The sequence below is a fragment of the Oenanthe melanoleuca genome, chromosome 15, assembly GCF_029582105.1.
Source record: "Oenanthe melanoleuca isolate GR-GAL-2019-014 chromosome 15, OMel1.0, whole genome shotgun sequence".
NCBI classification, from domain to species: domain Eukaryota; kingdom Metazoa; phylum Chordata; class Aves; order Passeriformes; family Muscicapidae; genus Oenanthe; species Oenanthe melanoleuca.
This window is the reverse complement of record NC_079349.1, coordinates 493,449-517,356: the sequence shown is the minus strand read 5'-3', so window position 1 is coordinate 517,356 and position 23,908 is coordinate 493,449. Positions and strand designations below refer to the sequence as shown.

General features: G+C 45.8%; 2 protein-coding genes across 3 annotated transcripts in view; one reads left to right on the top strand and one right to left on the bottom strand.

Annotated features, from left to right (window-relative positions):
- Positions 1 to 453: 453 nt before the first annotated feature.
- On the top strand, positions 454 to 15,567 carry PIWIL1 (piwi like RNA-mediated gene silencing 1). 2 transcript variants are annotated; one of them, XM_056504343.1, is made up of 21 exons: positions 454 to 600; positions 1,260 to 1,337; positions 1,908 to 2,109; positions 2,405 to 2,530; positions 2,886 to 3,100; positions 3,877 to 3,998; positions 4,589 to 4,669; positions 5,168 to 5,365; positions 5,713 to 5,824; positions 6,698 to 6,815; positions 7,425 to 7,542; positions 7,672 to 7,786; positions 9,709 to 9,896; positions 10,393 to 10,469; positions 10,792 to 10,988; positions 11,090 to 11,193; positions 11,667 to 11,737; positions 12,263 to 12,416; positions 13,218 to 13,343; positions 13,740 to 13,887; positions 14,411 to 15,567. In XM_056504343.1, the coding sequence occupies exons 2-21, from the start codon at positions 1,263 to 1,265 to the stop codon at positions 14,525 to 14,527; spliced, it is 2,664 nt and encodes an 887-aa protein (XP_056360318.1). In that variant the 5' UTR covers positions 454 to 600; positions 1,260 to 1,262; the 3' UTR covers positions 14,528 to 15,567. The 2 variants fall into 2 exon arrangements, with proteins under 2 accessions (XP_056360318.1, XP_056360317.1); XM_056504342.1 differs by having other exon boundaries at positions 483 to 600; positions 10,393 to 10,465; positions 10,788 to 10,988.
- A 260-nt stretch (positions 15,568 to 15,827) lies between these two features.
- RIMBP2 (RIMS binding protein 2) overlaps positions 15,828 to 23,908 on the bottom strand; it is a 52,852-nt gene continuing 44,771 nt past the window's right edge. Inside the window, exons 17-21 of the mRNA XM_056504597.1 lie at positions 23,298 to 23,466; positions 20,691 to 20,824; positions 19,816 to 19,887; positions 19,443 to 19,577; positions 15,828 to 17,123 (exon numbers count right to left, since the gene is read on the bottom strand). Coding sequence (XP_056360572.1) covers positions 16,932 to 17,123; positions 19,443 to 19,577; positions 19,816 to 19,887; positions 20,691 to 20,824; positions 23,298 to 23,466 — 702 coding nt within the window. The 3' untranslated portion in view covers positions 15,828 to 16,931. The remainder of the gene's footprint in view (positions 17,124 to 19,442; positions 19,578 to 19,815; positions 19,888 to 20,690; positions 20,825 to 23,297; positions 23,467 to 23,908) is intronic.

Below are 23,908 nucleotides of genomic sequence, written 5' to 3'. Positions count from 1 at the left end.
ATCGGTCCCGGTCAATCCCCGCTATCCCCGGTCAATCCCCGCTATCCCCGGTCGGTCCCCGATCGGTCCCGGTCAATCCCCGCTATCCCCGGTCAATCCCCGCTATCCCCGGTCGGTCCCCGATCGGTCCCGGTCAATCCCCGCTATCCCCGGTCAATCCTCGCTATCCCCGGTCGGTCCCCGATCGGTCCCGGTCAATCCCCGCTATCCCCGGTCAATCCCCGGTCGGTCCTCGGTCAATCCCCGCTATCCCCGGTCAATCCCCGCCTGCAAGGGGCGGTGCCGTGAGGGCGGTGCAAGCGCCGCGCATCGGCTCCCTTCGGCACTGTCCGGCAGCGCTCGGCATTACTCGGCAGCGCTCGGCAGCCAATCGGCGCGTCGGGCGCCTTCCCGCCTCGCTCCGCTGGCGCGTGCCGTGAGGCTCCGTGCTGAGGGCGTGGCGGGGCCGGGGCTGAGCCGGGGCTGAGCCGGGCCCGGCCTGGCCTGCGAGCGGGGCGGCGGCTGCGGCGGGGCCAGAACCGCGCGGGGCTCGCTGGGGGCGGCTAGCTGTGTGCGGGCGGGTAGGAGCAGTGTTCCCGTGCGGCCCGAGGGCAGGCTGAGGTGAGGCCGAGGGCTGCTCCGTGGGCGCGGCTGCGGGACAGGCGGGCGGCTCTGGCTGGGGATTTTGGCACCACAGTGATCGAGGCGGCCAGGGGAGCTCGGGCCGGGCCCTGGCGCCTCGGGCCACGAAGAGTGCGTGTGGCTCAGCCGGGAAGGGTGGTTCTGGCTCGGGCCCCGGTGGCCGTGGCTCAGCCGGGCCCCGGTGGCTGTGGCTCAGCCGGGCCCCGGTGGCTGTGGCCCGGGCCCCGGTAGCTGTGGGTGGAGAGCGCAGGCAGGGCTGGGCGGGACTGAGCAGGCCGCAGCGCTGGCACGTGCTCTGCCGTAGATAGCTGTGCTCCCGCTGTAATGTAACAGATAGGGCTGAATCCAGCGTCCACTGGAACCTGCGAGTAACATCAGAAGGCCCTGGGTTAGGCCTGGCTCTGGCCGCAGATCCTGCCCTGCTCTCCAGTCTGAGTGACTGACAGCTGCAGGATTGTGGAGGCCTGTGGAGTCCCTGCAAACCGGACTGAAAGGGCTCTGTCCGTGTGGAGATCCCCGGGTTCTGCAGGGTGGGTGGGCTTTACTGGGCCACTTAAAGCAGGGCTGCTCGTAATATTCATTGGGCTAAGGGTGGGAAGGAGAAGACGGATCACTAATGTGTAGTTTGCTTCATTTAGAAGATGACAGGAAGAGCCAGAGCCAGAGGAAGACTTCCCAGACAGGCACCAGCTCTTCCTGCTGTAGGAGATGCACCTGTAAGTTGGTTTTCTTCTTAATGAGTGCAAGCAGGGTTTGAGATGTCATACCTAACCTACAGCCTATTTTAATATCAGGCAAATGCAGTTTGTTACATGAGTGTAGGCATATATTCTGTTGGGTGTGCAGTTAATATAGCTCTGTTTTATTAGGGACATTTTATTTATAAAATAAATTTTATAAGTTTTCAGTAAAATGAAGCTCTGAATTGTAAGGTTGCCGTTCTTCCAGCCATGACACTTTTTAATATTACTCAATTACAAAAGATGTTTTATGGAATAACTAGTCAATTACTTGATGTATCAGAGGGACTGTAGAAAATGAGAAATCCATAAATTTTAGTTAGAGCTTAGAAAGAGGATATTTGCACTGGCAATTAGTTAAATGAATAATAACTTAAAAAATTTCCACACTCCAGTAATTTTAAGTTTCGAGTGTAGAATAAAAACTCTGCTACTTCATTTGGGAAAAAGAGGATTCCAGTGTAGGTAACTCTTGCACTGGAGTGTTTGAATGTTCTCTCCTTAGTGAACACTGTGTTGAGGTGGCTGTTTGTTCACGTGTGGCAGGTCGAGCAGGGCATGCCGGGCCAGCTGCGCGGCCGGCGGCAGCCCCAGCAGCAGCAGCTCCAGCAGCAGCTCCCCCAGCAGCTCCAGCCGCCCCAGCAGCAGCTCCAGCAGCTCCATGTCCCTCCAGCACAGGCAGAGGAGCCTGGGGGCCTCGGGCTCCTGCGTGGCTGTGGGAGCGTCCTGCAGGAGAGGAGGCCAGAAGGTCAGAAAGGCTGGGGAGTTCAGTGTCCACAGCAGCACCTGTTTGGTGGAGAATGCAACTAAGGCATCCTTTAGACTGTATCTCTTCTTTCTTTTCAAAATGAGGTTTATTACTAAGATTTGAAAGATGTTTGCTACATAGCAAAAGCTGAAACTCATAATTTTGTGATTATTCTTAAATTTGTCTTTATGCCTTTCAAGACTTAATTTCATTATATATTTTTTTTATTAATATATGATAGTATAGATGCTATTTATTACTTGATTGTGATTCTCCCTTGGATTTTAAACAATAGGATTACAGGTTTCCTCAGGGCTCCAGGATTTGTGTTTAAGGGACAGAGGTGGCCGTCGCAGAGATTTCCATGACCTTGGGGTGAATACTCGGCAAGCCATGGTGCACGTTCAAGAGTCCAAAACTGGTATGTTTAAATTAGACTCTAGACGTACAAGCAATTGGAAATGAAAGATAGTTTATTTTGGTTTTGCTCTTAGTCTCCCTTAATGAGGCAATTAAAAATATCTTTAGAGTTTGTTAGACAAGGCTAAGAAGTTGTTGCTGGTAGCTGAAGAGGAGCATGGAGAGTTGTCCTGGCAGCTGAAGGCTTTTCAGAAGGTCCAGTGGGTGGATGAGCTGCAGCTCTGGCTTAGAGCAGATGAGAACACAGCTGATCTCTAGTCTGTGTGACTGCCACAGCTCACAGAAACACCTCAGCACTGCGGAATGACTGTGAGCTGGTAACATTTAGTAAGTGCTGCCTGGTTTGCCTCTGCCAGGCTTTTCGGGGAAGATGATCAAGCTGAGCACCAACCACTTCCGGCTGACGTCGCGGCCGCAGTGGGCGCTGTACCAGTACCACGTGGGCTACAGCCCCGAGATGGAGGCGCGGCGCCTGCGCTCGGCGCTGCTCTTCCAGCACGAGGAGACCATCGGCAGGACCCACGCCTTCGACGGCTCCATCCTCTTCCTGCCAAAGAAACTGGAGAGCAAGGTAGCCCCCAGCCTGCTGCTCGGTTTTGGCATGGCTTGTGTTTGTTCTTGTTTCTTACAGCTGGGGTGAAGTTGGGCATTGATGTCCCACGAGCAGGGTTTGGTTGGATTGAATTATTGGTATAAACTGATTTGTTTGTGTAGAGAAATTTGGTAATAAACCTCTGGTTCTAATGCCTAATTTCTGCAGGCTGCAGTCATCCTCTGCACAGAAGTGATAGCCTAGGCAGTACTTCTCCTTTAGTTTCCTTTGCACTTACATCCTTTTCATACATTCTTCACACCTGCCTTGTGCCACTCCTTGCTGCACTGCAGGGACTGAGTGTAGCCAGTGCTGTTCAGTGAGGGAGAGGAGTCCAGAGTAAAACTGAGTTTGGAAAAGGGGGGAGATGATTTCACTGTGTGTGCTAATCTTTGTCTTTTTGCTTCCCAGTACCTGAATCAGTAGTTAAATATATGTTAGTTGGCAATATGTTAATTTCCTCAAGCTGGGTCTTTGTCCTGTCATGGTAATTGGTAAGTGATGTCCCTGCCTTCATCTTGAGTTCAGCTGCTCTGGGGATATCCCCATTGTACCCCACGAGTTGTCTTCACCCAGATGAGCAGAGTCTTGCAGGTTGTAGTTTACAGTCCTGTGTGAGATCAAATCCACATTTCAGTTACTCTTGAATTATTACTTAGAATAAAAATGCCCAAGTCCAGTTTGATATTGCTGCAGCAAAATGCAGAGACAGCCCTGTTTGCTCTGGTTTTGTTAACTTCATTTCACTTTCTCAGGTTACTGAGCTGTTCAGCAGGACTCGAAATGGGGAGGATGTGAAGATAACAGTCACCCTCACTAATGAGTTGCCACCTACTTCACCTACTTGTCTGCAGTTTTACAACATCATTTTTAGAAGGTTTGCTGTACAAGTTTATAAGAAGTCATTCTAAAAATACCTGACTTAAGTTTTTGCATTCAGAGGAAAAGGCTACAACAAATAAATATTATAAATGTAAATTTTTAAGCCAGCCACATCAGGCAGTACTGTAATGTGCAGTTGTGGTATTTCTGGCCATGTTAGTGTGAAAGGAGTTCATGCTGTTGTAGGCAGTTACAACACCCTGCCCTCCTGTGTGTGTGGGGGTTTTCCTCCTAAAGCAAATAATAGAGCAGGACATTGGACTGGCAATTTCCTCCTTTGTGGCTGTAGTCTTTCCTCTTAGCCTTGGTACCGGGGCTGTGGTTCACCTGGGATGTAGCCTGTCTAGACTGCTACTTTCAGCTGGTTGCCTGGGGTGGGGGTGGATGTGAACTTCTCACCTGGTGGTTGTTAACAAGTGTCCATGACCTTTATAGATTGAGTTTAATGAGAAGTTCATATTTTACATAGATGAGCAGTGAGTGTGTGCATAGGGATTGGACTGTGTGTGATGGGGTGATGATAATAATAATAATAATAATAATAATAGTAATAAGGCTCAACTACATCCATTTTTCAATTTCTAGGCTTTTGAAGATGCTGAATTTGCAGCAGATTGGACGCAATTATTACAACCCCAGTGATCCAGTCAGCATCCCTAATCACAGGTTAGGCAGGCAGAATCCTTGGCTTTCAGAGGGGTGCTGGGGCAAGGGGTGCTGGCTGTCAGGGGTGTCCCTGTTCCCTGCAGGATCCCTGCAGGGTGCCTGCTGCTCCTGGCTGGCCCTGGGCCTGCTGTACAGGTTGGTAGGCTGGACTTTTCCTGGGGCCATCATGTGGCTCTGGTGCACTCTCTGCCATTAGTCTAACCTGTACAGCCTGGCTGGTGTCCTTCTGGATAAAGTGCTCCTCTTATTCTTTTAAAAGTGCCCTGAATACCTGCACACTTTGTCTGTGAGATACTTAACAGCATGAAATGGATTCCTTAGCTGACTAAAGATGGAAAGTGTTTTTGGTTTTGTTAACCTTCAAGAGCTTGTTTATATTTGGATAATGATTTCTTTGTGCCATCACTGCTCTCTGGTGTCTGTGCAAGTGGGCAGGAATAGGAGTGAGAATAAAGATGCTCTAAGCACACTGAGATTCTGTGTGTTCTCCTTTGCCAGGCTGATGGTGTGGCTGGGCTTCACAAGTTCCATCCTGCAGTATGAGGAGAACATCATGCTGTGTGCAGACGTGAGCCACAAGGTTCTCCGTGAGGAGACAGTGCTGGACACTATGCACAGCCTTCACTCCCAGGTTGGAGAGGAGAGATTCAGAGATGCCTGTGCTAAAGAGCTGATTGGTTTAATTGTTCTCACAAAGTAAGTCTTTTTGGACTCTTGTTGTCTTGGAGAGCTCTTTATGCTCCATGTCCTGAAGTATGCAGTAAAGCATCAGAAAGCCTGAGAATGCTGTCATTGTCAAGCTAGCAAACTGATCAAGGTGACAGCATTTGCAAAAGCAGCAAGTACATACACACTGGTTTTCTTTTGGTTTTATTGCAGTTCAGCTTTTGGTAGAATTGAGAGCCTATTGCAATTGAAAACTTGAAGTTATTACTTCTGAAATGAGCAAAACTTGCATGAGTGTTAACTTTGTTGTCCCACAGTTGTGTTTCTTTTCTATTTGAGTTAAGATTTAAACAAAAAGTGATGAAATGTTTATGTAGGTACAATAACAGAACGTACAGAATTGATGACATTGACTGGGATAACAATCCAAAGGGTACCTTTAGAAAATCAGATGGTTCTGAGATGAGCTTTGTGGAGTACTACAAAAAGGTATGAAAACTTCACTGTGTGTTTTATGCTTTAACTTGGAATGTTCAGTCATTGTACAGGTTTACTTAGGATGCATGGGTTTGTAATTCATAGTATTTTTAACAACTTTGTTCAAAGGACAGTGTGTAATGTGAGATCAGTAGTAACCTGCACACCTGGTTTGGTGGGAGTAGTCCATCCATGGTCAGGCAGAAGGGCCAGGAGGGCTGCAGGAGGATGAGTGAGGATGAGCAAGGAGCTCTGGGGAAACTCAAACAAGGGGAAGGTGGAAGCAGGGACAGGTGATGTGGGAGGAGCACAGGTGCATTGCCACAGCATGCAGGACTGAGGTGGGGAAAGCCAAGACCTCTGGAATTGTGTGTCTGTCACAGCCTGACCATTGAGGCCTCCCCTGTAATTGCCAGGTCTTTCTGCATACCAGGTTCAACTGGAACAGGATGGAACTTAAGGTTAGGGGAAGGTTAAATTTCAGGAACTTCTTTGGCAGTCTTGTTTGATTCTTGTAATTTCTTAACTTGCTCTGTAGGGCAGGGGCTCTGTCCATTGCTGAACTGGAAGGAGCATCCCAATATTGAGTTAGCCCAGATGATAATGCCTCAAGCAAGGCATGAGCTTTGTTTCTCTTGTCTCTTACACCCCAGTAGTTTGATGGCACCAGTTGAGAAAATAGTGCTTCCCTGCCTGGCCTTTTCTGACAAAACCAGTTGTTCTGAGGTGTGCTAATTGAAAAAGCTTACTAGTTGCTCTTGGTTTTGTTTTAGGAACAATACTGGTTTTCTAAAGTGAGCTTTATTATTCAGAAATAATAATGTTTGTTATGAGTAACTTGTTTGTGATGAGTAAATTAACATGCAGTCTGCATTTCTGATACAGCAATATAACATAGAAATTAGTGATTGGATGCAGCCTGTCCTGATCAGCCAGATGAAGAGGAGGAGAGGGAACATACAAGGATCTGTGGCTCTGATTCCAGAGCTGTGCTCCCTGACAGGTACTGTAGTATTTTCCCATATCAAAGCATCTGTCAAACCATAATGCCAGCTGAAAGAGATGTTCTGACAGCAGCTCTCTGCCAAGTTCAGGAGAGCTCTTTTGGTTGTATAAATGAGTTTAGGAGCACATTTTGTAGCTAAGAGATTGGATATTTAAATGGGACTGGAAAGTTCCAGGGGGTTTGTTGTTTCTTAGTGTTTAGGTATGGTGTTCAACATCTGGTAACTGTAGAGAGTTTTGGTGGTAGGACTTCTGTTGAAAAAGAGCAATTTACTAGAAATTGGTGATAATTTTGTAAGATACTGCCAGTGAAAAGTGAGTATCTCAGAGCAAAACATGCTTTTATGTATCTGTCCATCTCAGCACTGTTCTGTTTTGAGTTGAAAACAGAACTGAAGAGCTGCCATGCCTTGTCTGGTTTGCTTTCAAGTGCAAAACTCGGGGATTTTTTTTCTATGCCAGTGGGGATGTATGTGCAGGAAGCAGCTGAAAACTGCCTACTACTGCCAGCACTTCCTGTGCTGCAGGACTTGCATCTGCTGAGCTGCAGGTAGACTTTTCCTAGTCCCTGGTGTTCCCTGGCTCAGCAGAGGCTTTGCTTTGGCAGGGCTGACGGACAAGATGCGCAGTGACTTCAATATGATGAAGGACCTGGCCATCCACACACGGCTGCCCCCTGAGCAGCGGCAGCGCGAGCTGGGCCGCCTGCTGACCTACATCCAGAAGTAAGGCACTCAGTGGCCTCTGTTCCTGTCTCATCAGCTTCTGACAACAAAACCTGGGAAATCTTACTAGTGTTAAAAAAGCAGGAACAAATTTCTTACGTTTTTAATTCAAATCTTGTTTTTAAACAGAGATGACAATGTTCAGAAGGAGCTCCGGAACTGGGGTTTAAGCTTTGATTATAAATCAGTGTCCTTCACAGGAAGAGTTGTTCAAGGAGAAAAGATCTTTCAATCAGGAACCATGGTAAATGATAAATCAACTTCTAAAGTCTTCTGGGTGTCTCACTGATGAAACAAGTTCTTAAGGAAGGAAATGGTACTTTTTGGTTGATAAGTGAAGGATAAAGAGTGAAAACATTATACACAAGTCTTTGTCCAAGTGGAGACCTGTAAATTTTTTAAACTGTTGTTGAGTTGTGGTTAGAAACCCTTGAAGACACTGAATTACAGTAGTTTTGTCCTTGCAAAACAATCCTAGTGAGATGCACAGACTAGGAGAGCAGGGATGTTTCTCATGAGTTTCCACCTATTAACAAGGTTCCAAGGCTTTCAGACAAAAAGCATGAATGATTCCAGTTCAGTAGCTAGAACAGACACTGTATGTTCAGCCACAGGTAGGGTGGCCTGTATGAATAACATGGATTTGAATGAAGTTAGAACTTGCTATGAATGTGGGGTATGTTGAATGAAGTCAGATCTTGCTGTGACTGTGAGTTTGAATGAAGCGAGCTCTTGCTGTAGATGTGGAATATTGTGAATGAAGTGAGCTCTCGCTGTAGATGTTGGTTTGAATGAAGTGACCCTTGCTGTAACATGGAATATCATGGTTGAAGTGACCCTTGCTGTAGATGTTGGTTTGAGTGAAGTGACCCTTGCTGTGGTATGGAATCCCATGGTTGAAGTGACCCTTGCTGTAGATGTTGGTTTGAGTGAAGTGACCCTTGCTGTGGTATGGAATCCCATGGTTGAAGTGACCCTTGCTGTAGATGTTGGTTTGAATGGAGTGACCCTTGCTGTAGATGTTGGTGTGAATGGAGTGACCCTTGCTGTAGATGTTGGTTTGAGTGAACCGAGCTCTTGCTGTAGATGTTGGTTTGAATGGAGTGACCCTTAGTGTAACATGGAATATCATGGCTGAAGTGACCCTTGCTGTAGATATTGGTTTGAGTGAAGTGACCCTTGCTGTGACATGGAATATCATGGCTGAAGTGACCCTTGCTGTAGATGTTGGTTTGAGTGGAGTGACCCTTGCTGTGACATGGAATATCATGGCTGAAGTGACCCTTGCTGTAGATGTTGGTTTGAGTGGAGTGACCCTTGCTGTGACATGGAATATCATGGCTGAAGTGACCCTTGCTGTAGATGTTGGTTTGAGTGGAGTGACCCTTGCTGTAACATGGAATATCATGGCTGAAGTGACCCTTGCTGTAGATGTTGGTTTGAGTGAAGTGACCCTTGCTGTAACATGGAATATCATGGCTGAAGTGACCCTTGCTGTAGATGTTGGTGTGAGTGGAGTGACCCTTGCTGTAACATGGAATATCATGGCTGAAGTGACCCTTGCTGTAGATGTTGGTTTGAGTGGAGTGACCCTTGCTGTAACATGGAATATCATGGCTGAAGTGACCCTTGCTGTAGATGTTGGTTTGAGTGGAGTGACCCTTGCTGTAACATGGAATATCATGGCTGAAGTGACCCTTGCTGTAGATGTTGGTGTGAATGGAGTGACCCTTGCTGTAGATGTTGGTGTGAGTGGAGTGACCCTTGCTGTAACATGGAATATCATGGCTGAAGTGACCCTTGCTGTAGATGTTGGTTTGAGTGGAGTGACCCTTGCTGTAACATGGAATATCATGGCTGAAGTGACCCTTGCTGTAGATGTTGGTTTGAGTGGAGTGACCCTTGCTGTAACATGGAATATCATGGCTGAAGTGACCCTTGCTGTAGATGTTGGTGTGAATGGAGTGACCCTTGCTGTGATACGGAATCCCATGGCTGAAGTGACCCTTGCTGTAGATGTTGGTGTGAATGGAGTGACCCTTGCTGTAGATGTTGGTGTGAGTGGAGTGACCCTTGCTGTAGATGTTGGTGTGAGTGGAGTGACCCTTGCTGTGACATGGAATCCCGTGGCTGGAGAGCCCTGCTGACAGGCTGCTGTCCGTGCAGTTCGATTACAACCCGCAGTTTGCTGACTGGACCAAGGAGACGCGGGGCGTGCCGCTGATCCGCGCCGTGCCCATGGACAGCTGGCTGCTCATCTACACGCGCCGCAACTACGACGTGGCCAACACGCTGCTGCAGAGCCTCTTCAAGGTCACCCCGTCCATGGGCATCCGCATGAGCAAGCCCAACATGTGAGTGTTCTCTGGGCTGCTGAGGAGAGGCCTTGTGGGCCACACAGCCAGCCTCTGGAGAGCTTCAGTGCAGCAGAGCTGCTGCCACTGTGCAGTTTGTTCAGTTTTCTGTCCTGAGTAACTTTTCTCACTCATACTGCTGCTTCTGAGAGCTTTTCACGTGCCCAAACTAAGAAGTATTAGACAGTCATTGAGCAAAGCCTTCTCTAAGGAGTGTTTTCTGCTGACTTAGGATGTATTCTGGTTCTGTCTGATCTGTTCTCCTTGCAGGTATCCTCCCTTGAGTACCTTTAATTTTGAGTTTCATTGTGTTAGGAAGCCTAAGTTTGGAGGTGATTCCTTTTAATCTTGAGATGTGTGAAAGTTGTATGTTTGTTAATAGCTGTAAATGACATTTCATACACTATTGATGCATAGTGAACTTGTATGCTTTTGCTGAAGTTTCAATAGCTGTTAGTTGTTTTTTTCTGTAAGCATTTTCTCTATTTCTTTTCAGGATTGAAGTAGATGACAGAACAGAAACTTATTTAAGGGTTTTACAGCAAAGGGTTACCCCTGACACAAACATAGTATGTATTTGAATCCATAATTTCAAGTCCTCTATATCTCTTTAACTGGTGTTTAGTCGTATTTGCTCTCAGAAATGCAACTCTGGGCTTCTGAGAAATCCCCCTGCTCATCTTCCTGTGTAAACCTAACACTGACCATGGGTGTTCTTCTGGGTAAGAGCCTTTGGTTCTGAACTACAGACACTGACACTTTGCACTTTTCTTGCACTCTGACCATTTGAATGTTTCCCTTGATCATAAGCGGTTTTTTCCTAAAGAACTCTTTAAGTGCTGTATAACTCTGAGAATGCAGCATCTTACAAAGATTGTTTTTTCTTCGAAGGTAGTTTGTATTCTGTCTAGCTCCCGAAAGGATAAATACGATGCCATCAAGAAGTACTTGTGTACAGAATGTCCCATCCCCAGCCAGTGTGTGCTGGCCCGCACTCTGAGCAAACCACAGACGATCATGACCGTAGCCACGAAAATTGCCTTGCAAATGAACTGCAAAATGGGTGGAGAGCTCTGGAGTGTGGAGATCCCTGTGAGTGTTTTCTTATAAATGGCAGCTCCTCCTGACTGGGCTTTGTTTGAAAAGCAGGCCCCTGTGCAGGGAGGGCCCGTGCTGAGGGTGTTGCTTTGCAGCTGAAGCAGGTGATGATTGTGGGCATTGACTGTTACCATGACACCGTCTCCGGGAGGCAATCCATCGCGGGCTTTGTGGCCAGCCTGAACCAGACAGTGACCCGGTAAGAGCAGTGCTAAAGGCAGAAACCTACAACAGCAAAACACGGCCTTTCCTCTCACTGAAGAGCAGCTTCTGGGTGGTGGTCCATTGGGAAAATTCAGAATCGCTTTGCTGTAATGGTTAATAACAAATATATTGTGAATTTTTCCCCTGCATCCTTCGGAGGAGTGGCCTTGTCCTTTTCCCACATGGCTCAAGAGAGGGGTCAGGTGCTGGGGACAGGGCTGGGATGAGCAGAGGGCATCAGGGTGACAGTTCTTCCCCTCTTTGAGTTGACTTGTGTGAAAGGCTTTCTTAAGTCATGCTACAGCACTTTTACCACAGGGGGAATATTCTCATAGAACCCCAACTCTTCCTTGGCTGCATTGGCCCACAACACTCTTAAAGACTAAGTGCTCATGGGCATTTTAAAAATAACTTCATTGCAGTGAGCCTGGGAAATGCTCTGAAGGTCTCTGATTGTGTTCTTCACAGGTGGTTCTCCCGCTGTGTTGTTCAGAGTCGTGGGCAAGAACTCGTGGATGGAATCAAAGCCTGCTTGCAAAGTAAGGGAAGGAAAGGGAAGGAGCTCTGCTCTTGTGGAGCCAGATCTAAGAACTGACAATTCACCTCCTCAGACCCTCCTCCCCTGCTGCCCTGAGGGGAGGTGTTGCCAGCCTGCACTTGGGTAACAACAGATGAAACATTCTGTTATAAATACTGCTGGAAATGAACAGCATTTTGTGTAAACCTTTCACTGATTCCCACACCTCTTTGTGTACTTGTTGTGTTCTACTTAGTGCACTTCCAAGGATGCTTGAAGGGAGTGTGATTTCAGGGAGGGCAGCTCCTGCTAGGAGAGTCCAGCAGAGCAGGTGTGTCCTTGGGCCCTTTCTGTTTGTGTGGGTGCACAGGCAAGGCAGAGCTCTTCCTGCAGGATGTTTGTGTAGCATGCTGCTGACCCATCTCCCCTTCCTGAAGGAACCTGAGTTCTCCAACTTACTGCTGTTTCTCTAGGAATAAAAATCCATTTTTGGTCTGGAATGAATTGTCATTAGAACTGATGGCTTTTGCTGTTTGTTTTTTTTAAGCTGCTCTGAGGAACTGGTCTAAGTGGAATAAGTGTTTGCCCTCTCGCATTTTTGTGTATCGTGATGGTGTTGGAGATGGACAGCTCAATGCTTTGGTTAATTATGAAGTGCCTCAATTTCTGGATTGCTTGAAGAGTATTGGTACTGACTACAGGTAAATCTGTTTCTACCAACCCTCTTTACACTGCAGAGGAATAAACACTGGGGTGCAGAATGAGGCTATGGATGAAGACTGTGTTGTCTTCCCATCCTTACTGATTTCCACCTGAGCTCACATAACTGCCTCTCTGATGATTATTTACCTGATTTCAGATAGATGTAATATAATAGGAAAGTTCTTAGTTCATGCACCACACAGCTGCCATACACATGTGTGCACATCCACTCTTTGGGCATTCTTGATGGATGTGATAATTTACTTTTGTCCCACTGTTGATCGTAGCCTGACTGTTACATGTCTGGTAAGGCCATTTTTTTTTTTTTCTTCTTAAAGGAAGTTCTCCAGTCTCTTTTCAATATTCTGCTTTGAAACTTGCCAACTGCAGTGACTTAATCTGATCTGAAAGCTAAAAATATTTCCTTACACTGCAGGCAAACAGAGCAATTGAAGTGCTCAGTTCTTCTGTTTAGCTTTTGTTAATGCCTTTACCAAAAATACTGTTAAGACACACAGTGTTTTGTATAGGAACCAATGGGGTAGAGAGTAGAAATCCAATCTTTATTTAGAAGATCCCATTTAGGTCTATTTTCTACTTCTTAATGAAGTTAAGGAAGGTTGGATAGGTGAAAAATAATGAGTGTTGTAACAACGTTGTAACAATGTCTTGTTTATTCTGAGTCAGTAAAGACTTACATGTGAATTTAATGCCCTGGAACTCCAGCAGATCTCTTCCTGAAGTACTCCTAGTGCAGTTCTCCAGGAGAGGGTTGTTTTTTGCCTTTTCCTTTCTCTCAGCCCAAGACTCACTGTGATTGTGGTGAAGAAACGAGTGGGTGCCAGGTTCTTTGCAGAGATTGGTGGAGGACTCAGAAACCCACCCCCTGGGACTGTTGTTGATACAGTGGTGACCAGACCAGAGTGGTGAGTTCCTGCACAGGTAACCCTTGGTGCTCTTGCCAGCAGCCTGGCCAGAGAGGGAATGTATCCAGCATTCCATGGCCTGTAGGATCAAGTGTTAAATACCTCCCACACTTGTGTGCCTCGGGGGCTGGAGAAAATGAGCAGTGTAAGCTGAGAGCATGTGCAGCTGGTTGTCAGGAGGGAGATGGGATAGAACAGTTCAGGCTGTTATGGTCTCAGGACCTGGTCCATATAATGAGATTATTCATGTTCCTCCAGGGCTCCTTTCAGACAGAGGAAGCTTTTGTGGCCAAAGGCTGGGCATCCTCCTGGGGTTTGCTCAGTAAAGGCCAGTGCATGGGCAGTTGCAGGTTTGTGAGGCAGAGCCATGGTGAGACAGGCGTGTCCCTCGCGCAGGTACGATTTCTTCATCGTGAGCCAGACGGTGAAGAACGGCTGCGTGGCGCCCACGCACTACAACGTGGTGTACGACACCAGCCAGCTGAAACCCGACCACGTGCAGCGCCTCACCTACAAGCTGTGCCACATGTACTACAACTGGTCGGTGAGTGGCTGCTGCTGCAGCCAGGGCATCAGCAGGGCCCTGGGGGCTGCCTGCTTTTATTTATTCTCCCTGCAAACACCTGCTGTGAGTGCTGCTCCCAGATTCGGTGTCACAATTTCTTACCTGCAGCAATAGCTGCTTCACTGGAGGTGGAGCTGTGTTCTGCACTGGAGTCTCTGCTACACACTCAGCCCCTGCCTGAGGGGGCTTCAGCTGTGGCACTTCAGCAGCCAGAAAAATCAGACACAGCTGAGCCTGTGTCCCACCTTCTGCAAGGGGCAGCACTGACTGGAAACCTGTGAAAGAGGTGTCAGTTGGGAAATTACTTTTTTTTTTCATCTGTTCTTCTGTTGTGTTGGGTGTATGTAAAGTTATTTTCACAAGTTCACCATAAACAACAGGGAATACAAATTTTACAAGTATGCAGACTTTGCAGGTCCAGGGGTCTTTGTTACAGTGGCTGCATGTTTATTTAAATTACTTGAAAATAATTACCTCTTTTTCCTTTCTTCCTTTTCTGCAGGGTATTATCAGAGTACCTGCTCCTTGCCAATATGCTCATAAATTGGCTTTCCTTGTTGGTCAGAGCATTCACAGAGAACCAAACCTGATGCTTTCAGACAGACTGTACTACCTTTGAAGCTGAGTACCTGCCAAACAGAAGAGTGTAGTTCCTCTCTAGGGCATGTAGAATTGTCTGGGCCTTTGGTTTAGTTTTGGCTTTTCATAAGAGATGTGCAGTTGTAGAAATAATTTTTCTTTTCATTGTACCAGGGAAAAGCTTGAGGTGGCTGATTTGCATTTTGAACAGGTGTCTGCTTGCTAGAATAACTACACACATTTTTATGGCTTTTGATACTTCTTTACTAAAGTTTTTCTGTGATTCTTCCCAGAAGGTTATTGGTTGTTCTTATTTGCATTTTGAGGAGTCTTACACAGAATTACTCCTTGCATGAGAGAGTTATGCAGACCAGAATCCAGACTCCTCCAGCTGGTACTTTACCCTTCTAATTTTCAAAATGCTTCAGTATTGTTGATTCCTCGTTTTTCTTGGCTGTTAAAATGAGGGCCAGATTTGTCTCCTGAACTGTTCCATACCTTAAAGGGAGGTGAGCAGCTGCTCTTGGTTGCCAAGGCTTTGTTTTAAGGCTGCACAGTGCTGCAGAACCTCTGGAAGGGTTTCTGACATTGTGAGGGATTTGCAAACCAGCCCCAAAGTGTGGCAGGGGAGTGAGGGGGCTGTGCCAGGCTGGGTCAGGCTGGATCAGCTGAGGAAGGAGGGGTGCTGGCTGTGCCTGTGCTGCTCTGCAGCTTCTGGCACTGCCCTGGGGCTTCAGGCAGCTGCACCTCCAGCACTGAGGCAGCTGAATGGGCTGCTCCTCCTCAGCCACAGCTGCTTACACCAGAAACACCATTCCACAAGGAATATTGGTGCACAGACAGCTTTGGGCTCTTTGGTTCTGGAGCTCCAAGCCGTGGGAAGCAGCCCTGCTTTGTTCATGTCTGAGGTTTTCACAGTTTGTGGGGATGGAGGTTGGTTTCAGATTTCTGCAGAAGCAGAGTCATGCTACTGCACATGGGGAAATTCAGATTAGTGCTGGTTTTCTTAACCACCTTATTGTGAACCTTGTTGCTTTTTCTTTGAGAGATTTAATAAAGTTGTTGCTGTAATCCTTGCTCATGGAGCCTGTTCTGTGTGTTTTGTACTTCACCACTGGGTTTGGGCACAGATGGGACAATTGCTGGAGTAACTCTGCAACCCGTTTTTACCTCTGGGAAGCTCCTGCAGTCTTGCAGATGGAGGAGCCTTTCTTTATTCTGCAGTAAACTTGAGCAGCTAGGGACAGTTCTGAAAAAAGGCTGACACAAGAAGCCAGAAGCTGACACAGTGGATTTATGAAACATACTGCACTCTACAAAATATCAAATTATTTATTTATATAAAATATAATACACAACAATTGTACACATGCACACACCCACACAGTACTTTACCACAACTGTAGGCCAGTTATTTTCTTTAATTAAATGTTAGAATCTAGCACACAGTATTTTACAGTAATTTACATTGTTATCTGAAGACACAATGGGGAAGCTTTGATCATTCATTTATAAACCTTCCATAAATTACAAAAAGAAAGGCAGTCTGAAAAGTATGTATAAACAGTAAAAACAATTTACAAATGGACAAGAATTACAAAATAGTAACAGCCAATGACTGCCATCGGTGTGTGGGGCTGTTTTTGTGAAATGCCAATATTGCAGTTGGACTTGCTGGAGCTGTGCTGGAACACCCTTTGTCCTTCCCTGTGCTCCAGCCCGAGCTGGCAGCAGGGAAATGCTGTAACCAGCACTGAGCTCACAGACAGCGGGGACTGGGGGGGTTAGAGCCGGAGCTGGGTGAGCCCTGCGCTGCCCGAGGCCAGGGAGTGGCTGACAAACCAGCAGGGTGGTTTGTTAGCACAGCTCTGGCACCCCCAGGAACAGCCAGACACGGCGGGGACAGCTCTCGTCTGGTCACACGGGATGGAGACAGCTGGACACACAGTACGTACAAATATACACTGCATATTTATTGGACAGTACAAATCATTGTGCATTAATAAGGCAAAACATCAAGGCTGATTCAACTAGGAGTTTCAAGACCATTTTTGTTAATGATAATGATTGGGGTGATCTCTCTGAACCAGCAATCAGGGAAGAGAGTTTTCTCCCCCACTCATGGTTAAAGGAGACTAAAGGCTGAGATTTTTCCAATGGAGTTGCAGGTGTTGAGTTGACTTCAAATAAAACCATGTTCTTCTGGTCTTAATCCCACAACATTTTTTTTTTTTTTTTACTTTTTAAAAATGTTTTTGCAACTACAAATCAACTTCCTTTCTATTTTTTCCCTTGCTGTTTCGATTAAGCAATTCACATGATTCTATTGATGTCAGAGTCAAAAATGCACTGCATAGTCATGAAAGCCCTAGTTTTGAGTTTTAAAAAAAAAAAAAAAGAGTACACAGACTGGAAGCTTTACAAGTTGTCCAGGAGCACATGACTCATTTCACTGCACCAAGCTTTTTCAGCAGTTTCTTGCCTTTGGAAAGCAGCCCCTTTTTCTTTTTCGAGGACAAATCCCTGCCCCTCCCGGGGCTCCCAGAGCCCAGGACGGGAGACGGAGGTGACCCGGGGTGGAGATGAGCTGGGGGGGATGCTGCTCTCCGGGCTGTACCTGTATTCTCGGGAGGAACCTAGTAGGTACATTGTTATCATTTATTCAATCTTTGAAAGCTTCAAAGCCATCAGCAGCAAGAAACTTGGCAACATCACTTGTCCCATTCCCCACTTAAACAAAAGGGCTGGTTTCTTCTCTCTGCCTTAAAATACTGCCTGGGCTTATGGAAAATACATCAATTTAGAGAAAAAAAATTATAGAAATAGAAAACCCACTGATAAAGCCCAGTTTTGGTTATACCTTTTTAAAGGAAAAAGTTGGATACACTTGCTTTGCCAGAATTCTGGCCCCAAAAGCCACAAAACTGGCTTTGGTTTTTCATTTCAGTACTCTCATAGTACTAAAATGGAGAGGGATACTTTTAGCTATAGATTTAAGAAAAATAAATGTGTTAATTACTACAGATTAGCAATCTATAGAAGCCAAACTCTTTTCAGAAGAAATTACTTAAAATGCTACATGATCACTTACTTTTTAATGTCCTTTAAATGCCTTTTCTTTAAAATTGGCTAGCAAACTTTATGTACAGATTAGAGAAGATGGCACACTGGCTTAAAAAAAAAAAAAAAAAAGGAAAAAGAAAAAGCTAAAATGAACCTTAATTGCAATCAAAGAAAGCTTAAAGGCCCTGAGTGCTTGATGTGTATGCTGCAGCTATGAGGTTGTTGGATGACAGCATTCCTAAATATTTCGAACAGCTTTTTTTTTTTTTTTTCAGTCATCAGAAGCACTTGGATGAAAATGCTAAAATTACATATACTCAGCCTATCCTAACTACAGTGCCCAGCTGGCAGAATGGTTGCTCCCAATTGAGGTGATATGTTCATAGCAGAATCCATGCTGTAGGGAGGCCTGCTAGCTTGCAGCTCAAGTTAAAACATCAGCAATTTACTGGCTCGTTGTGCAACAGGGAGTTAAGCAAAGGGGCTTCAAGCCTACTTTGATTTTAAATCAAGGTCTAATTCTAATGAAAAAAAAAAAAAAAAAAAAAACAAAACAGAAAACAAAACAACTTGGTAAAGCACCCCAACGTACACCTGAAGATACCAGATCTGGAGTCTAATGCATTCATTCAGTGAGCTGCATGTTCAGGTTCAGACTCGTATTGCATTGGTAAACCAAACCTTGCTAATATTGCAAATGACACTCGCTGGGAAATCCCAGAACGTGGGACCACAGGGAGGGGATTTTTTCAGAAGTGTTGAACAGTTGGTCTTAGGCAAACTGGGGAATCATGGGCTGTGGAAAGCACAATTTAAGGCAGGATTGCAGAAGCTGTTTGAGTGCAGGGAGCTCCAGAGCCAGCTATGCCCGTGTGAATCCGTGCCAGGGCTCCTGCAGGGGCTGCAGCTTGTGCTTCACTCTGCACACAGGAGCTTGGAATTTTTACATCCCAGCTTGGCTAGCAATGCAATATGCAGCTTGGCTTGTAGGGTAGTGAGACATCCAACTCTCCTCTCTATGTAAACATAAACACTGAGCTCGGGAAGAAATATGTTCCAAACGCTGACCTGCACCAAGGGAGGTGATGGATTTCAGGGCTCCTGGTTTTAAGGATTTGTCTCCTAAAGGAGGAGTGGACTTGTCTGGGTACAGGAAAGGCATTCAGCCCGTTCTTCTGTGGCCAAGGGGTTTGGAGACATATTTCTTTTCTGCTCCCCACAATTAAGTTTCAAGACTTGCATTAGATAGCCAGGTAGCTTTAATTGAAATCTCTATTGGTATCTTCAGTTGCTCACTTACGTGAAGGCTACATTGCCTTATTAAGGTGTGAAATGAACACTCTTCTTCTGTTTCCAAGCAGATGAGCAAAGAAATAAAAATATATATAAAATATATAATATATAAAAGTATTGCAGTGATGAAACAAAACCAAAAATGAGATACTCTAAACATGATTAATTCTTTCATAAAAGAGAAGTCTCTGAGCAATTAATTAGTGCCTGTTGGAACAGGAAGTTGTGAGGATTAAGAGAGGACCACTGTCAGTCCACCAGCTGCAGTTACACTTTGTATTCAGAGGAACACTGGTACCAGTCTTTTGTGCACAAGAGCAATTTAGAAGCTTTGGGAAATAACTATCACCAGGAAAGAGCTGCTTAAATTCAGATTCTAATGGACAGTCCTGTAATGACTCAGTCAGTCCATTCAGTTTCTCCATTTACAAATGTAACGAGCCAGCCAAGGCTAAAGCCATTTTTCCTCCTGCTTTATTTTATGGATTTGAAAGGTAATTTTAAACGGGCAAGTGAATTTAAAAGTAATGTTAAAAGTAAAGTCTAAATTATCCATGAGGCAGAGTGGGATGGAAAATGAAGGTTTAAGTGTCTCTTACCCTTTTTGCCTTGGATCTCATGGGGGTGTCGTGGGCGTAGCGCGAGGGAGCGTCGGAGAGAAAGACTTCCACATCATCAGGCACTTCTTCTAGGAAGTTGGAAGGAACCAGCCCCTTGTGTCCATTGAGCTCCCCCTGTGAGCAGAGGGAAGTCACAGTGAGCTCCTCAGCCCATCCCCACGGGGCAGGGGAATATTGCTGCTGATTTCAGAGCTGGGGGGAAGAGGGAATTCCCAGCCAGGGGCCCTGGGGAGCTGAGAGCTCACACCTTCCACCATCTCCACATCCCTCCCCAGGCTGCTGTTTGGGGCTGGGGCTGGAGGGGCTGGCAGCAGCCAGTGTGTGAGTGAGTGCCCCAGCAGACCCAACTTACATAGTAAAATCCATCTTCATCGATCTCACCAAAGACAGTGATGATGTCCCCGGTGCAGAAGGTCAGCTCGGCCTGCAGGGCAGCAGCAGGGACAGGCAAAGGTCAGAACCTTCCCTTGGTTCACAGCAAACCCACTCAGATTTCTCACCACTCCTTCATGCCAAGGCACTGGTGAAACCAAATTGATCTTTGAGAGCCAAACCTCTCTTTGTTTGCCCTTGGGGATTTTTTTTCTTGGCACCTCTCCCGATGTGTGTGGCCGCCCAGCAGCCAAAATTCAGACCCTGAACAACCTGGACAAGCTTTGGAGCTTTGACCTGCAGAGCCCCAAAGGGCCCAAAATCAGCCCTGGTGGAGAGGGCAGCTCAGGGTGGAGGTGGCTCAGAGAGCTGCAGGCACAGCTCCAGCACCTCCAGGACCCCTGGGCACCACCCTGAGGCACAGCATTCCTGCACTGGAGCTGTCCTGGTGCTCCTCAATGAAACCTCCCAAAGGGCAGCTCCACTCTGCTCAGCAAACAGTGCACTGGGCTCTTTACAACTGTCTGTGGCTTAATTAGGGCAGGGTTTTAAAATTATTTTTAATTTTCTGTGGTCATGGGAGGGAGAACAAAATCTTTGCAACACATCAGCACAATTTATTTGATTTGCTGGCCAAATGACTTTGAAACACCATAATTTAGACAAAGATTTGGTTCAATAAGAAGCAGAAAACAACCCTGGTTGTGTTCTAAAGCACCAAGTCCCACATTGCAAAATTCACTTTCTCCTTTAAGAGAATCCCAGAGTGTTCCACAACCCACCAGTTACAAACCAAGCAAAAGAACACTGTGAGGGATAAGGGAGGCAGCTCGTGGCTCTGAGCCCTGCCCCTACCTCCACATCCACGTTGGGGGAGCTCTCCCTGGGGTCGTAGTCGTAGAGAGCCACCATCCTCCTGGTGGCCACGGGCTGCTGCTGCTGCTGCTGCTGCTGCTGCTGCTGGCGGCCCCCGCGGCGACCCCGCTCTGCTGCGGGGCGAGAGGGCACAGCTGCTGACACGGACTGATGGTATTGACGGGTATTGATGGTATTGATGGGTATTGATGGGTATTGACGGGTATTGACAGCTACTGACAGCTACTGACAGCTACTGACACGGACTGATGGTATTGATGGGTATTGACGGGTATTGACGGGTATTGATGGGTATTGACAGCTACTGACAGCTACTGACAGGGACTGATGGGTATTGATGGGCATTGATGGTATTGACGGGTATTGATGGGTATTGACAGCTACTGACAGCTGCTGACACGGACTGATGGGTATTGATGGGCATTGATGGTATTGACGGGTATTGATGGGTATTGACAGCTACTGACACCTACTGACACGGACTGATGGGTATTGATGGGCATTGATGGTATTGATGGGTATTGATGGGTATTGATGGGTATTGACAGCTACTGACAGCTACTGACAGCGTACTGACAGCTACTGACACGGACTGATGGGTATTGATGGGATTGATGGGTATTGATGGGTATTGATGGGTATTGATGGGTATTGACTGGTATTGATGGGTATTGATGGGTATTGACAGCTACTGACAGCTACTGACACGGACTGATGGTATTGATGGGTATTGATGGGTATTGATGGGTATTGACAGCTACTGACAGCTACTGACAGCTACTGACACGGACTGATGGGTATTGATGGGCATTGACAGCTACTGACAGCTGCTGACACGGACTGATGGTATTGATGGTATTGATGGGTATTGATGGGTATTGATGGGTATTGACAGGTATTGACAGCTACTGACAGGGACTGACATGATGGTATTGATGGTATTGATGGTATTGATGGGTATTGATGGGTATTGACAGCTACTGACAGCTGCTGACACGGACTGATGGTATTGATGGGTATTGATGGGTATTGATGGGTATTGATGGGTATTGATGGGTATTGATGGGTATTGACAGCTACTGACAGCTACTGACACGGACTGATGGTATTGATGGGTATTGATGGTATTGATGGTATTGATGGGTATTGACAGCTACTGACAGCTACTGACAGCTGCTGACACGGACTGATGGTATTGATGGGCATTGATGGGTATTGATGGGTATTGATGGGTATTGATGGGTATTGATGGGTATTGACAGCTACTGACAGCTACTGACAGGTACTGATGGATATTGATAATATTGATGGTATTGACGGGTATTGACAGCTACTGACAGCTACTGACAGGTACTGATGGATATTGATAATATTGATGGTATTGATGGGTATTGACAGCTACTGACAGCTACTGACAGGGACTGACAGCTACTGACAGATACTGAGAGGTATGGACAGGTATGGACAGGTACTGACAGGGACTGACAGGGACTGATGGTATTGATGGGTATTGACTGACAGGGACTGACAGGGACTGATGGATATTGATAATATTGATGGGTATTGATGGGTATTGACAGGTACTGACAGCTACTGACAGGGACTGATGGTATTGATGGTATTGACAGGTACTGACAGCTACTGACAGGGACTGACAGGTACTGATGGTATTGATGGGTATTGATGGGTACTGATGGGTATAGACAGGTATTGATGGGTATTGACAGGTATTGACAGGTACTGACAGGTATTGACAGGTATTGATGGGTACTGATGCTATTGACAGGTATTGATGGCTTTTGACAAGTACTGACAGCTACTGACAGGTACTGACAGGTACTGATGATATTGACAGGTATTGACAGGTACTGATGGGTATTGATGGGTATTGATGGGTATTGACAGGTATTGACAGGTACTGACAGGTACTGATAGGTACTGACAGGTATTTCTAATAATTTCCATTTATTGCCAACTATTTCCAATTATTTTCCATTTATTTTCAATTATTTCCAATTCCAATTATTTCCAATTATTTCCAATTATTTTCAATTCTTTCCAATTCTTTCCAATTATTTTACAGTTATTACAGTTATTAAAAATAAAAATAAAAATAAAAATAAAAATAAAAATAAAAATGATAAAAATAATAAAAATAAAAATAAAAAAATGAAAAATAAAAATAAAAATAAAAATAAAAATAATAAAAATTCTTCACTGTGCTCTGTCTCTATCCTAAGGCACAGAATCCACATCTCAGGGATCATGTTCTGTGCCCCTGTGCCCAGAAATACTGCAGGAGACAAAAACCCACTCTTTTTTTTTTTTTTTTTTTTTTTTTTTTTTTAATCAGAAAAGAAAGTAACAAGTGCAGGTCCCCATTTCCAGCATATGCTGTCCCCAGGGTTAAATACTGGTAGTATAAAGTCACCCAGACACTGGCACAGGATCTGCCCCTGGGGCAGTAAATGAGTAGAAACAAGAGGCAGAGGGGATGCTCCAGGCTAAGAGATCTGAAATGGAACTGGGGATGCTCCAGGCTAAGAGACCCCAGATCTGAAATGGAATTTTCTGTGTTTCTCTCACCGATTTTCTCAATGGGAGTGTTCAAGGGAAGGAAGCCTTGCTTGAGGAGCTGATCCATCATCTCCTCATCATCTGCCTGGATCTCAGAGACCATGTTGCAGGGGATAAGGCCAATTCTTGTGCAGGTCTCTCCACGGTAAAATCCATCAGCATCCTTGTCCCCATAAACCTGATGTGCACAGAACAGGAACATTGGTCAAAAGGTTTGAGCATTTAGGAATTCTAGTGCAGCCTAAGGGTTACTAAGGCACAGATGACACCTGCAGTTCAGATTTGGGATTATATTAGCTCTGGACCACTCTGACTTAGGTTATAAAACTGGGCTTGTTATATTTATTTTAATTATGACTTCAGTTCCATAAGTAGAATTTGGACTTTTTTTTTGTTAGCAGTGAAAGGGACAAAAAGTGCATTAAAAGCCATCAGTTTCTCCCTGTGCTGAGCCAGATGTTTGCCTGATGTCTATGGAATTATTTTGGCGCCATATTCAAAATGAAACACTTGAAAAATTGTGCCAAAATGTTATTATTTTGATTCAAACAATTTTTATATTATAAAAAATGCTTATCTCATACATCAAGTACTCAAGCTCTGCTATTGTCTTTTGATTT